The following is a 15,228-nucleotide window of genomic DNA, read 5'->3' as shown; positions in this document are numbered from 1 at the left end:
AATGTAATCATTGCTAATGAAATTACTTTTACTTTTAAGGATGGACTAATGATTGCTACATTATTTACAAGTATAAATAATATGCAAAGCAATGTAGAATTATTTGATAATAATAATGAAATTATTCTTGGTTAACATTTTGTTTAATTGCATACAAAACAAATGCAATTAGTATAATATAAATACCATATTTAAGTATGCAATCAACCTGTAATTTAAAGAGTATTCAGCATTCGTTAAACGGGGGTGGGGGCTGCGTACGTTTGTTGCCAATTTGTGTGCTGAATTACTTGTTGTTTTCTTGCCATTTTATTTTTCATTTGTTTTGTTGTGCGCAGCGCAGTTTTTCTTTCTTCTTCCGTGCTATAAAAACCGAAAGTAAAAAGCATTTTCAATATTTCAATGCGCAAGAGAGTCACGTTCGGTTGGTTGTAGAAAAGTTCGCGTTTGATTTTCAACCGAAAATTACAAAAAAAAAAGAAGTAAATTACAAGCAAGTTGCAATTAATTCAAATCAATTGCAATTGCAACTGCAGCTGCGTAACAGTAAACCAAACACAGTTGGATAAGTGTTATATCGATCAAGAAAGTAGATCAACGAATTTATTTTTTTTTTGCAAGTGAAGTTTTGAGTGTGAAGTAAGCCAAGCAATTAAGCAAAGATTGCTAATCAACCAAAGATACACAAGACCAAAGATGCGCCCTTTCGGCAATGATATTACAAACATCGCCAACAACAACAGTGGCGATGGTAATAATGGTAATGGTAATGGCGAAGATCGCGCCAATGGCAATCGCAATCCCAGTGCTGGCAACGTCGTCGACTCAGATGGCTCCAGTCAGGAGACAGATGCACAAACAGATCCACGCCTGCCGCCACATATTGCAAAGATCGGTGGCATTGCCACCTTCTCGCCCACAGCTGGACGCGGCGTCATACGTGTGGTGCAACGGTGCGAGGATGCCAAGGAGAACAGCATGCTGGGTAAGTGGGGATGGGTTGGGGTGTAGCTGTAAGTTTGATGAGTCGTAACCCTGATGCGGCGCAATTTTTACAAAAATGATGCAGCGTCAATTTGAATTTCTCATAGCAACAACAACAAGAACCAGAAACGTATTTGTTTGGCCAAAAGCCAATTTCAGTTATTGCGCACTCAATTCCATATAAACACATAATAAGTACAAACATATGTAAGTTTTGCTGTATCTTATAGATAAATACGTGCATATCTATCTATATACAAACATATGAAAAGTGCGTCGCATTCAATTGTAGGCGCGTTGCATACAAAATACAAATTGGCTAACAATATTAATCATTGAAGTTCAACAGCTACATAGATAAGACACTCTGATAAGCAACAAACGTAAACTTTAATTTAATTGCGCCTTTTTTTCTGATACACATTAATCATCAAAAAGACATACGCAATTGATTTAAAGTTTACACATTAATAATAACAAGCAAATGCACAACAACAACAATAATAATAATAAGTATACGCATATACCACAACAATTGCTAATCGTTCAAAGACTTTTAGCTAAAAAAAAGAAATTGGCTTTATTTTGGCTTGCTTAACGCCAAAATTAGCTGCTTGTGCAGCACTGTTTGCTGGCCATAAAGAGAAGTGTCTAAGCGCTCTCTCGCTCTCTTTCTGTCGATCGCTGCTGCTAAATCAGCTGTGCGCTTACTTTAGTTTAGTTTAGTTGTTTTTTAGTGCACGGCGTGCTTAGTGTTAACAGCAAGTGAGCATAAATATATTTAATTCAAATATAGTTAAAGCCTATACTTATTTGGAACTGCATATTCATTTTATTGGCTGCTTAGTTTGCATTGATTTATTCACCATTCAAGCAAATGACATTTGTAGCAAAAGCATTCTATGATAAAACGTGTGTCTAACTAAGTATAGGCTTTAATTGATTAATTTGAATGCAAATGTTGTGCGCATAGTGCAATTTACTGAAGACTGCTAAAGAAAGATTTAAGGAATATGGCGCATCTGGTGGTTAAAGTGATTGAGCGTTGTGAAAATGCAAAGGAAGATGCTCAGCTCGGTAAGGGATATTATGCCCATAACCAAAAAAGAAAAGCTATATATGTTTATACGTATACATATCAGCAATGTGTGTATATAATTTTGTGATAAAAATATACTACAAAGCGTGTGTGATCAAAACAAGTGCAATACGCCATCTGTTGCTAGCTTTTGTAAGCTTGACAGCTGCCTAACAGTTTGGAAAAGTGCGAAATATAAATCAAATAAAAAGCAATAAAATAATACATAATTAATAATGAAATATTAGCTATGATAATAAGTTTTAACCGTTACGACAACAGTTATTAACTATTATGTTTTTTTTTTATTTGCAGACCTATCACAATGCGAACTGATGCAGATACCAGATGCAGTTTATCATTTGATGCGGAACACAGAGCTGCAGACATGCAACTTGAGTGGCAATGTGCTCAAGAAAGTGACACCCAAATTCGCACTCAAGTTCAGTGTTATTACAGGTGAGCTATAAACATACTTAAACATAACAACTAAATACTAAATCAATTGTTTTTTTAGATCTCAATCTCTCGCACAATCAATTGTCGAGGCTGCCAGATGAATTTGCCAATCTGAATGCATTAACCGCATTAAATATCTCAAGTAATTCATTTATTGTATTACCTCAAGTTGTCTTTAAGCTGCCCAAGCTAGCCACATTGGATGCTAAAAATAATGCTATACTAGGTAAGCTTAACTAGAGCAATATTTATGAGTCTTAGACTTAAATGTTTTGCAACTCTTGCAGAGATCGATACGGAAGAGGCTGTAACCAGTGACTGCCTGTCATTGGTGGATCTGCGTAATAATCCCTTGAGCAGAAATTGTCGTCGCAAGCTGAAAAATTTCGAGACCAGCTTCCGGTTAGAGATTTCAGATGAAGTCGAGGAGGATTGGTAGGGTGCAGCAGTTGGGCAGCAACCATTTATCTCTGGAGAGGGAGCGCTCGCTAGCGCTCTCTCATTTATTTAATTTATTGTGTTTATAAATTTATATTCGTACATGTACAATTTATATATAAAAACCATAATTTTTTTTGCATTGATCTAAATGCGCCACTTACTAAATGACTTCTTATGTTAGTTTATAAATTAATGCCAAAGTCAAAGTAATGTGAACTTTTCATGTGACTAGTGCAGCATTAGTTTGAATTGTTTGCATTGTTGAAAACATGTTTGCCAAAAGGTTGTAGAACTGGCTGCTTTCGAGGAAATGTTGTCATCGAATTTTAGTCATCGCCTTTAAGCAGAAAATCAACTGCTCGCTGAGCTCGTCAACAATAATTTGTTGTTTTAATTATATGTATATTTATTGCTAACATACGACAGAATCTCGGTGAGTAAAATGCGTTTTTTTTTTCTCAATTATACATAGAAAAGCACAAAAAGTAAAGTTTGTGTGTTTTGTTTTTAAGTTGGAGAGCTGAAGGTTAATTTCGCTCACGGGCTCAAACCTGGCCTGGCTGGCTGGCTGGCGCTCTCTCTAACAGCGAAACGCAAAAAGAGAGAGCATGGGAGAGTTAGATATAAAGACAACAATTAAAGACAACGCAACAGGTTTGGCAACCTGCTGGGAGAGTGAGCAGAGCAGAGAGCTTTAGCCGAAGTGGTTAGCTGTAAATTGCTCGTACAATTGTGCGTGAGTGCTCTCTGTGTAGCTCAAGTGGGCGATGGGGGATCGTGTAAGCGAGTACACTTCGTTGCGCATCGTTGACTGCGAGTGAGAACCAGAGAGGGGGGCGGCTCTGCCTGCAATCAAGTCGCTAAGCAGAGAGCGCACGAATTGACAAATGCACACACACACACACACACACATAGTCTAATATGCAAAGCAATACGCAGTCGCAGCTCAGCTCGCAGCCGCAACGATGAGCGCAAGAGAGTTGCGGGGAGAGTGCTGCTAACGGGAGCGGAAATGTCTGCGCTGCGCTGTGCTGGGAGCTCTGCGGCTGTGGAGCTCGCTGCTTGTGTCAAGCGAACAGTCGCAAGCAGGTAATCAACCAGTGCGCGTTCGGCCCACGGACAACAGTGCAGCAAATTTGCAAAGAATCGACAAAAAACAAAAAGAAACACAAAAAGTAATATAAATTTGAATAGAAACACAAAATATAACGATCGAAGCAACGAACGCGTCGAGGCGTAGCGACAAAAAGTAAAACAACAACAAAACAGTCAACACAGTTTTCTAACTAACGTTTTAACTATTTTTTTTTTGTTTGTTATTTTTGTTTTTGGTAAATAAGAAACAGTAGAAAACAAAACTAAATAGCTGTAATACCGTTGCGAAATTTTTTGTTTGCTATGTGGCAACAACAGCTAAAGTGCATTAAATGTTAACACAATAACTTAATAAAACAAACAATTAACTAGAGACCATGTGTGTGTGTGTGTTAACTTGAGCATGGCATGCCTCGTTTTGCTAAATTTATTAATTATGTTTATTTTTTTCGTGTGCTAAAAATGTTAAAATATGCAACTACTAACATAGATACATAATAAATAGGCTGAGCTCACATTTGTGGCTTAAGATCTAAAGAATTCAATCCTATCAAGCAGTCAGTTCGCGTCTGAACTATGAGTCAGTGTTTAATTCGTTTCGCAGCTTTAAGCTGCGTGCCAGCCTAAGCGAGAGGGGGGCGAGGTGGGGAGCTTGGAAGCTGGGCTATAATGCGCTCTTAACAAGCCTAAAATCGATTATATGCACTTCAACAAGAGCCGAGCACTCCAGCAAAGAATGCGCCAGCCCATGATCAGCATCTTTAACGTTTACATGTGTATGTGTGTGTGTGAGTGAGTGAGCTGCTCAGCAGCGAGGGCATCAGTTGCTTGGAATGTTGCCAAAAGGCCGAGCAAGCCAAGCTCCGACTACGCTTCTAATACAGACTACAACTATCTCTATATACACATCTATATATGTATATACTTGTAGTATATGTATATGACTTTTGTATTGGCCCAAAAGGATGGCAATTTTTCGTGTACTGGCCATACAGGTATTTGAGGCTCGGAGTACTTGTACTGGTTGCTGCTGCTCTTAGCCGAGTACTTAAGCTTGCTGCGGCGCCTTTGCTTCCAAGCTTGAATCAGCCGCGTCACGTAATCGTTAAGCCAGCGCCAAGCCAAGTCAAGGCAGCGCCAAGTCGACTTAACTTAACTTTGAGTTGAGGGACAGACAGAGAGACAGATAGCAAGCGAGGGACAGACAGAGAGAGAGAGAGAGAGAGCAAGTCTAAAATACCAGTTTGTAGCTTAGCAGCAGCAATTTAGAGAGAGAGAGAGACAGAGCGAGAGCGACAGCGAGCGAAGCTGTAGCTGCCAGTCAAACAGACGGACAGACAGACAGATAAGTACATACATATTACTACCTTAAAGTATGCAGCTACACACACACACACACACACACACACATGTGTGCGTGTGTATTTAACTTCTATATAAACTTAAATTTGTTCGCTTATAGTGTTAGCTAATCATAATTGGGTAATCATTATTGGCAGCTGGCTTGGCTCTCAAAAACTTTAATAAGTATTGAATTCTTCGATTTTGCATTAATTTCATATATTTGTGTCATATTTTCCAAATGATCTCAGCAGCTTAAAGTGCAATTTACTTTTTACAGCCGCTACTAAATTTTATACACGTCGATAATTATTGCTCAACACTAAAATCTATGCACATAATTATCTTTTAATTATTTTAATAGTTTTCCTATGCAGTATTAACATTTTGTTTTTAAATATATTTAAGCTTATACTTTAGCAAAAGTATTGAGTATCAATTAGACTTCAATATATTGCTTTTAAATAAAAACAATAAAAATAGCAGTTTCAGGCTTTGCAACTTTCAAATCAAATATATTTAAAGCTATAAATAAACTTAGTGCAGCTTGCTTAATTTCAATTTCAATTCAACAAAACGTAGCCTAATTAGTATAACGCGCTCTCGCTCTCGCTCTCTTTAGTCCCAGCAACTAAAGCAAGTTCTAAAACGCAGGCGACAAAACGAAAGCCAGCAAGCAAAACTTGAACTTAATATTATAAGAAAAAAAATTGAATTCAATGTACTTGGCTTATTGAGGTTTGAGGGCAAGGCAAAAGACAAAAGCCAAAGGAATTTGCAAGCAGCGACGACGACGACGACGACGGCGGCGGCTTGAGTACCTGAGTTAGAGACTTGAACGATATTTGTGCAGGCAATGAAGGCGTGGCATGCAGGGGGCGTTGGCGGGGGCGTACGGCATGGAGCTTGGCTAAAACTCGTTTGAGGCTGAAAGCATAAAAATAATAATGCGCACAGCTCAAGTAGAATTTAAGCCACAAAGCACAAGCCAAGTCGCTTTTCTTAGATTTTGCGCGACTTTGTTATATAGCTATAGATATAGATATATGTGTATATGTATAGGTAGCTGCGTGTGTTGCAGCTGCGAGTGTTGCTCAAGGCAAGCGGCTGACAAATATGGCAAAATTGTCGTAGGTGTACACACAAGTATATATTATATATATATATATGTATATTGATCTGTTGGTCTGGCCTCTTGCGCAAATGTCTTTGCGTGCGTCTGTTGACAGGTTTTCTGTATTTTGTGCTTTATGCAATAACAAAGCCAAGTCAAGTCAAGTCAGGCCGGGCCAGGCCAGGCCAGAGCGCTTATAAGTCAAGTTAAGCAAGCAAGCAGTAGGAGTCGAGACAGACATTAATAACTATATATATGATGGTGATGATGATGATGAAGATTGCGAGTAGGCTTGTAAGTGAACTTATGGTAATGTCATTAGCTTTGGCTATAAACAACAACAACAACAACAACTTGACATTGACTTTGGGCCAGAGTGGCTAAGTGGCAACAACTCACATAACAAGACTGAGCCGAACGCGAGCTGTGTGGACTGAGCAATTTCTTTGTGCCAAATCTCGCAGCAGATTCTTTTGATTCGATAGAAAGGCAAGAACAAGCGCTGATATAAAATAGAAAAGAATGTTTCTAGCCAAGAGAAACTGCGCATGTGTATGTGTATTTTTAATTGGCTTTTATTTTTGGTCAACTATTTGGGCCGAAGGTCGTTGACAGCAGCAGCAGCAGCAACATCTAACGGTAAACGCAATTGCAATTGTTACTGCTGCTGTTTGGGCGTTGCCCCAACTCTCAAACTCAAATGATCCATGTCCACACACACACACACACACACATAGACAGAGAGACAGCGAAATCTACACTATATAAATTATAACCCCAATTTGGCAAAGCTGCTATTGCTATTGCTATTGCCAGTTGTCAGCCCCAGCTGCATAAATTGCAGCTGCGCAGCTGCAACCTCGTTTGCCTAGCAATTGTCTAGCCCTCAGTCTGTGCTGTGCTTGGTGTCCACTGTACTAATTTTTGTTTGCATTTTTTTCGTTGCAGCTCTTGGCTTTATTTCGCTGTTGGTCCGTAGATAAAACATGCAGACAAATCCATGGCCAACGCTGGCCATGTTGCTGTCGCTGCTGCTGCTGTTCCTTTGCAGCGGCAAGTCGGCGGCTCAATCCAATTACGTGCAACACGGCGATAGCGGCAACTACACCACCAACGGACTGCCCGAGGAGGCGACACTAGACGGCAAGGTAAGCGGCTCAAGCATTTCGGTTGTTGTAACCCTAGCTCAATATTTATTATGGCAACTTGCACTTGCAACAGCGCTGGATTGTCACTTTTTACCAGTTAAAGCGCCGCGTGTGTGTGTGTGTGGAAATCTTTATTTTTTATTTTTAGTCATTTTGCAAAACCTGTTACTGCTAGTTTGTCACTTTTTACCGTTATATAAGCAAACATTTACTTTTTGGTAAACAATCAAAAAAGGTTTATGAACACATTACTCATACGCATTTTGTATTTCGCACAGCGACAAATTGATTTTATAAAATTATTAGTTATGTCTCTTTAAGTTTATGTTATGTATACAAATCCATATAAATTGCATTCATTATTTATACATTTATTTTGTTGCGGGCCAAAATAAATTAAACATACAAAATGCTTATAAGTAAACTCAAAATTTGATATAGTGCAGTTCTTAAAAATTTCTCTAGCACAATTCCAATAAAAATATAGTTCGCTTAACGGTTAGTTTTTATTTTTTTCCGCGACCGGGTTAAATTTAGACAATAACAACAATACAGACAATTTATTGTGTAAACATTGAATAGAAAGCTTAATTAAGCCTTAATGCTTATACAAATAATCAATAAATTAAGCGCTTTAGAATATTTTGCAGACTTTTGCAAAGTCGTAGTCCATCGAATTTAAATAATAAAATTAATGTATTTAACTAGCGGAAATGCTTCTTGTATTTATGCAATATTAATATATATTATATAGAACAAGCTAGACAAATATTTTGCATATTATTTTAGTCGAAATCAATAAGTGTTTGCAAATATTACGTATACGTGTATTACGTATACATTTTTTTTTTCATAACTAATTGCATTGTTTAGTAATTTAACAATTATTTTATACAATTAAGCGATAAAGCGTTAGCTGCACGCACTTGAGTTGCAGCAAGTACAGTTGCCTCCAGTTGATTGCATCTCCAGCTAGGGAAATGTGCAGCACCTAAAATGTAATACGTAAAATGTGTCTGGAGCTGGGACTGGACTGGGGTGGGGTACTGGCGGCAGCTTAGGAATGCCAAGCAGCTCGTAGGTACGTGACTGTTGTTGCTGCTGCTGAGAATGGCAGCCATTGTTTATTAAATTGATAACGATAGGCAGGCAGGCAGTCAGGCAGGCAATGCGCTAGTGATGTGAAATTGAAAAGTTTGCAGTGAGTTTAGTGGGATACGAGTGAATGTGGCAAGACAATGGAAAATAAGCCGTGCGACTTGGCTAATTAACCGTTAGCCAGTTGCTACACTAGTAGCTTACATAATATGCAAATCAGCAGCGAGTGGGGAGTGGGAAGTGGGAGGGGGGAAACTGCCTGTTGTACTTCCTAGCTCATAACATTTCGTTTCTTTCGCTGGCAGGTTACCAAGCTGGATGACATCAGCCCGCTGATCTTTCTGAATCGCACCAAGGCCGCGCTCAACTGCGCCGCCGGCTCCATGCAGGTGAGTTACTGCCTCCAAATTGCAGTTGTAGCTTTGTTTAACTCGCTGTCTGTTTGCTGTCTAGGTGGATATGAAGTTCAATGATCCCTTCCATGGCATTATACAAGCGGACTATGATCGCAGCAGCGCTTGTCGCGTCAATGGCAAGGGCGCGCTCAGCTATCGCCTGGAGCTGCCACTCAAGGGCTGTGGCACCATACAGGTGGGCGTGGCACTGCCTTTATAAAATATACGCATATGAAATTCTAATATTGCTGCTTTGCAGAATCCCACACGCGTCTTTACCAACAACATCATCGTGCGCTTCCATGCCAATTTGGAAATGGACGGCGATGAGATCATCACCATTGTCTGCCGCTATCCACCGCCAGTGCCATCACTGCCACCTGCACTGCCAGCGCCCATGTAAGTGCCCATTGCTACTACAGCTTTGTCTTAATTTAATCAATTCCATTCCATTCGCATTGCCAGTTTGAATCCCATTGCCACGAGCTCAGTGCTGCAGCCGCCGCTGAAGAGCATCCAAATCCTTATGATCATCTGCGCCATTATGTTCCTCACACTGCTGCTGCTCGGCCTGGCTGTGTCCTACTACTGCCTGCGCAGTCGTCCCATACCCGTGGTGCGTCGCCTGCCCATGAGCATGGGCAGCGGCTCGGAGATCACCAAGCTCAGCGGCAGCAGCGTGGGCAACATTAGCGCCTTTGAGGGCGTCAAGATTCCACGCGCGCATGCCGCACTCCAGGCTGTGTACAGCTCCTCGGGCAGCGAGGGCGCACTTATACCCTCGGACTATCCCAGCGAATCGCACTCGGAGATTGAGGAAATCGATACCAGATCGCTGCCATTCAGCTCCGCCGGCAGCTTTGAGAATCGCGCCTTTGTGCAGGAGACCTCGAGCATCTATAGCGATCACTATGCGCCGGCGCAGGAAATGCCCGCGGCGAATGCAGTGATGACCCAGGTGATGCGCCATGCTGTGCCGCTGCAGGAGGCGGTCGCTGGCTCGCCCAAGTTCGATGTGCAGGTGCGTGTGAAGAAGACGCCACCGCCCATACCCTCGCCTGTGACCTCGGATACGGAGAGCGTGGCCACGCTGCGTCCGGATCGCAACAATCTGTCCACCATCATGGAGGCCTATGAGGATCGCGAGAGTGTGCTCACCATGGACTCGATGCCGCCGCATGTGGAGACAATGCAGTCGCAGTTCACCTATGTGCCGGAGCTGCATCCAGCGCCGCAGCTGCAGCTGCCGCCAGTGGCAGCACCGCCGCCACCAGAGCCCAAGTTCTCCGTCTACACGCGCACGCATCACGAGGTGGTCGACGGTCGTCCAGAGAACTGGTCCGACTACACCGATGGCCCCGCCCACAGCGAGATTACCGATCTGTCCTCCGAGCTGCCCGACAACACGCACACGCATGAGATCAGCACCACGCAGTACTACGAGGATGAGTATGTGCCCACCGAGCCCATGCCCATGCCCATGCCGCTGCCCATGCAAATGGCCATACCCATGCCACTGCCAGTCACCTCGCATACCGTGGACGATGTCTATCTGCACACTGTGACCGAGAAGAAGACCATTGAGGACATTGAGAGCCACAAGCGCCGCGTCACCGAATACAAGAGCAAGCCGAAGGCGCCACTGCCACCGCCGCCAGCACCCGTGGTGGATCCCAAGTTCGATGTCAAGGTGCGCAACTATCCCAGCGAGCGCGAGCAGCAGCAGTGGGAGAACTTCTCGGACATCTCCAGCGCCTCGGGACTGACGCTGACGCCCAAGCTGGAGCGCAGCGAGCTGAGCCTGCCGCCCACAGTGCCGGCGACGCAGATCCATGACAACAAGCTGAAGCTGACGAGTCCCGAGCTGGTGGGCAACATGAAGCCGATTGAGGTGCCGCCGCAGGATAAGGATGTGCCCAACTGGGATGTGCTCATACGCATTCTGGAGGAGCCGGAGATGAGCGAAATCGGCGACGATGTCAGCACAATGTCGGTGCACAACATCAGCTACGACGATCGCGCCAAGTGGAAGGAGATCATCACCACCCAATCCTCGCTGCGCACCATGCTCACCGAGGCGGTAGTGCGCGAGGACTTCGAGCGCATTCGCCAGGATACGCGCTACGAGCGCATGTTCGAGCCACAGACTTGGGATGTCATCATACGCATTCTGGCGCCACCCAACGACGACGATACGGACGTCGAGATGCGCGGCGGCGCACCCAAGCGCGGCAAGAAGTCGGCGCCTCAGCCCTGGGACACGCGCTCCCGCCGCAGCTCGCTGCCCACGCTATACGAATACGACAGCGATGGCGGCTCCAGTGTGCGCACCATACGCCAAGATCCACTGGCTCAGCCCATGAGCAGTGCTCCGCATGGCGCCGGACCCTTCAACATGCAGCGCTCGCGCCGCAGCTCACGCACATCCTATCAAACGGATCACAACGACTTCCGCTCCATGAGCGAGGTCACCGTGGACTTTGGCCGCCCGCCACTCGATCATGCGGACAATGTGAGCGATGCCAGCTCCTATTATCGCATGCAGTACTACGATGACGAGGACAGGCGCTCATTCCATCGCTCGCTCAGTCATCCATCGCTGGCTCGTTCGGCCAGCGAGTTCACCGAGCACTGGACAGCGCCAGACGATTTCGAGATCGAGATTAGCTCGCCCGAGGGCACGCCACGCGCTCATCGTGCGCTCCAGGTAAGCAAACTTCCAGAATAAACTTTGAGTTAATATTTAAAATGTATCGTTCGATTCGATAACTTTCTATCAGATGATCGAATACTTTTTAAAGTTAGTCAACGAAGAGTGCATTTAAATTTTGGTTTTAATGTTTCTCAAAATGTATTTCTATTTTACAATAATATTTTTATTTTAAAATGTATATTATTTATAATCTCTCAATTTGTCCACAGCCTGCAGCGGGCGAACGCATTGTCTCTCAGTCGCAGCGCGAGTATGTGGAGACGCATAGAAGCATCTATCAGTCCGGCGAGCAGCAGCAGCAGCAGCAGCCGAAGCAGCAACCTCCACGCAAGTGGTAGACACAACACCACACACAGCGATCCTCACTACGAGTCAATTGAAGGAATATTTTAGAAAATTCTACACTACGCACACACATTATTTTATTTTATTTTATTTTTTTTTTAGCAGTAGAGGATAAGGTTTTACATAAACTAATTTAACTATCAACTAAAGTTAAATTTATTGATGCAAAACCAACGAATCCTTTATCTACAAAAACTTCCATATGCAATAACTAACAACAAGTGCCAATTACAATTGCCTGACAAACTTTAAACACACACACACACACAAGCATAGAAATAATATGTACAATCGATAATCGATTATAATTACTAGTTGACAAACAATACTCCTTGGCAAAGCGCAAAATTTAAAAAATTTTATATACATATAATCATGTACTTAGCTTTTATGAATTTAACTTTCACAACAATTTTAGTTTATATGGAAATTGTTTGTGAAATTTCAAATTGAGCCAACTAATTTTTATGCATTAGTATTTTTGCTGCCTTTTCAAAACTAATGTAGAGATCGGTCTCAAAACTCAAGCATGGACTCAAAGTGGAATATTATAGAACTTGTATGTAAATATGCGCATTTTTCTTGGGAGGGAATAAATACATAGTATATTCCCCTCGAACTGCCAGACAACAGCAAAACAATTTTAAAGCAAGAGTTTCAAAGTATTACTACAGTTTAGCTAGAGGTATAAACAAATACTTATAAACGTACATAATTAGGTGAGGGCATGTCGCCCAAATGTTTCCTAATTTCGACAGCAACAACGATCTATAGCGCTTCCACTGTTTCCTGCCTAGATAAAAGCAACAAAAGTCTAGCGCACAACTAATGTTTTAATTTTAACACAAGCATTATTTTTTTTTTATTAAATACATGTGCAGCCACATACATAAATACTATTATAAATTTTTGACAATTATTACTAATCCGTCCAAGAGAAAACTTAATTATTTACATAATAAATGCGTATATTTCTCAATTAGTTTAGCTTAAAAATTGTCAAAACTTATGGTATACATTGAATAAAATGCTACAGAAAATGTACTTATTATTAAATTATTATTTATGCTAACATGTATTGCCTGTAATATGTATACAACAACAATGCAATGAAAATCAATAAATAAATTTACTAACAAGTTGTGTTGTGCGAGCTTTATCCAACGAAGTAAGTAAAATTTTAAACATTGTGCAACGCTTGCGTTTGAATTGCATGAAAGCCGTTGACAATGTATATTATCGAATTGAATGCTTATCGCCGACCGCCACTTTTAAGAAAACAGTGCTGGGAGCTGTAGCATGGCTGCTTTGCTTAGACTCAGTTTGCTGTTGCTCGAGAGCGGCAAATTCAAAATGAAGCAGTATTTTTATGAAAGACTGACTTGCAGTTATCAAAGCCTTGAGTTTCACTTATCTATCTTAAGCATAAATTGCAATATATTCTCACAATAAACATTTCTATGTGTGCCAAATATTATATATCTATCTACATGTGTATTTGTATGCATGTGTGTGTGTTTCTGATAAGCATGGGAAAAAATATATAGGCATATCGCCGTCAATTTTCTCACCAAATTGTATGGATGTTTCACAACTTGTAGACTTATTTTTTGTAAAGTGAAAGTCGCATTTAAAATACACTATAGTCGGTTATAGTGTATAATTATTTAAAAAAAATGTACGATTCAGTAAATTTGATTAACAGTTCAGCATACATATATATTTTTTTAAAGTAAAGTATAATCACGACATGTGGGAGATGCAAAGAGTACTGCATAGTCAAGTTAAAGTAAACATTGTTAACTTGCTGCTCGGGGCTTGATAAGCTAGCTGCTAGTTTCTCACAGAGCAGAAAAATAATATGATAAAATTTAATGGGAAAAAGTGTATAATTCCAAAAGAACCTCAACTATGTATGTACTACGTGCGATAAAACACAATTTCATAAGAATATTAAAATGATTTTAGTAAATAAATTTTATGTTTAAAGTTGACTCGATGAACAAATTATTTGCTGCGGGCTCGCAACTTAAATCAACGAGTGCTTATGTAAAATAGAGAGAGATAGAGAGAGCACGAAGAGCGTGTTTAATAAAATTAATATTAATAATACGCTGGTATAAATCATAATATCGAAAATAATTATACACATGCTGGAAGGGCTTAACTATATCGGTTTTGTTATTTGAAGCAAAACAACAGAGCACATTATGGGCAAAAACAAAAACAAAATTAAATCAAAATAACAACAATGGCAATTTGTTTATTCTAGACGTGAAAAAAAGGGAAAAATATATATTTAGTTGACTTTGCGAGACCACAAAGAGACGGCAACCGCAGGCCAATCGGTTTTATGATAACTTTATATCGCAATGGACTTAAAAATAAATACATACATATGTATGACAAACATATATGTGTGTGTGCGTGTGTGTGTTTGTGCAGGTCTGCATAAAAAAACGGTATGTGACACATTTGGTTTGTTTATTTGGTACAAGAAAACATTAAATGCCCAATTGATAGCGCAGAGTGCGTAAGCTGACAATTTAAGAGCAGACTGACGACGCAATTGGCAAAGAGCGCGCGCAGCGAAGAGCATACGGCGGCCAATTGGTCCAACAGAGCTACACGAGACGCGAGCCCCAGACTCCACCCAATGAGAGACAGCAAGTGGCTCCCCCAAGATAAATAACAAAAGGCGAGCGCCTCAACCACCATGACCTACAATACACACACACTCGCAAGCTGGCCAATCAGCGTGCGTCAAGCGCATAACGGTACACACACATTGCACACACAAACAGCCAGCGATTGGCCAACGTCAACGCCGACGCAACAACAAGCAGCGACAGCGACAGCAGCGGCAGCAGCTACAGCAACCCGACAGCTTGCTGAATACGTAAGAGAGTGACTTAAAGAGAGCACGAACGTCTTATCAGAGCTGCTGCTGCTGCTGTTGCGCTGCTGCCGACGCTTCGATAGTGTGAACGATGACGATGCCTGAGTGTTTGAGCTCG

The 15,228-nt window shown here is 41.6% G+C and overlaps 2 protein-coding genes across 4 annotated transcripts; both read left to right on the top strand.

Annotated features, from left to right (window-relative positions):
* The first annotated feature begins 414 nt into the window (after positions 1 to 414).
* On the top strand, positions 415 to 3,230 carry LOC108605608 (leucine-rich repeat-containing protein 20). 2 transcript variants are annotated; one of them, XM_017995385.2, is made up of 4 exons: positions 415 to 985; positions 2,378 to 2,521; positions 2,580 to 2,747; positions 2,809 to 3,230. In XM_017995385.2, exons 1-4 carry the CDS (start codon positions 697 to 699, stop codon positions 2,958 to 2,960), a joined length of 753 nt encoding a protein of 250 aa, XP_017850874.1. In that variant the 5' UTR covers positions 415 to 696; the 3' UTR covers positions 2,961 to 3,230. The 2 variants fall into 2 exon arrangements, with proteins under 2 accessions (XP_017850874.1, XP_017850875.1); XM_017995386.2 differs by lacking the exon at positions 415 to 985 and adding an exon at positions 1,978 to 2,061.
* An 808-nt stretch (positions 3,231 to 4,038) lies between these two features.
* On the top strand, positions 4,039 to 12,407 carry LOC108606859. 2 transcript variants are annotated; one of them, XM_017997362.1, is made up of 7 exons: positions 4,039 to 4,137; positions 7,461 to 7,660; positions 9,064 to 9,147; positions 9,212 to 9,349; positions 9,413 to 9,552; positions 9,619 to 11,860; positions 12,076 to 12,407. In XM_017997362.1, the coding sequence occupies exons 2-7, from the start codon at positions 7,499 to 7,501 to the stop codon at positions 12,202 to 12,204; spliced, it is 2,895 nt and encodes a 964-aa protein (XP_017852851.1). In that variant the 5' UTR covers positions 4,039 to 4,137; positions 7,461 to 7,498; the 3' UTR covers positions 12,205 to 12,407. The 2 variants fall into 2 exon arrangements, with proteins under 2 accessions (XP_017852851.1, XP_017852852.1); XM_017997363.2 differs by having other exon boundaries at positions 4,076 to 4,211.
* The last annotated feature ends 2,821 nt before the right edge of the window (positions 12,408 to 15,228 follow it).

This window comes from Drosophila busckii, chromosome X (genome assembly GCF_011750605.1).
Source record: "Drosophila busckii strain San Diego stock center, stock number 13000-0081.31 chromosome X, ASM1175060v1, whole genome shotgun sequence".
Lineage (NCBI taxonomy): Eukaryota > Metazoa > Arthropoda > Insecta > Diptera > Drosophilidae > Drosophila > Drosophila busckii.
This window is presented reverse-complemented; position numbering and strand designations above follow the sequence as displayed.

Bases quoted from the DNA above. Each gene is read 5' to 3' on its own strand.
- LOC108606859 (XM_017997362.1), top strand. From the start codon at position 7,499: ATGCAGACAAATCCATGGCCAACGCTGGCCATGTTGCTGTCGCTGCTG. The intron at 7,661-9,063 runs GTAAGCGGCTCA...TTTCGCTGGCAG, and splicing joins AGGCGACACTAGACGGCAAG to GTTACCAAGCTGGATGACAT. The intron at 11,861-12,075 runs GTAAGCAAACTT...ATTTGTCCACAG, and splicing joins GCGCTCATCGTGCGCTCCAG to CCTGCAGCGGGCGAACGCAT.
- LOC108605608 (XM_017995385.2), top strand. From the start codon at position 697: ATGCGCCCTTTCGGCAATGATATTACAAACATCGCCAACAACAACAGT. The intron at 986-2,377 runs GTAAGTGGGGAT...TTTTATTTGCAG, and splicing joins CAAGGAGAACAGCATGCTGG to ACCTATCACAATGCGAACTG. The intron at 2,522-2,579 runs GTGAGCTATAAA...TTGTTTTTTTAG, and splicing joins CAAGTTCAGTGTTATTACAG to ATCTCAATCTCTCGCACAAT.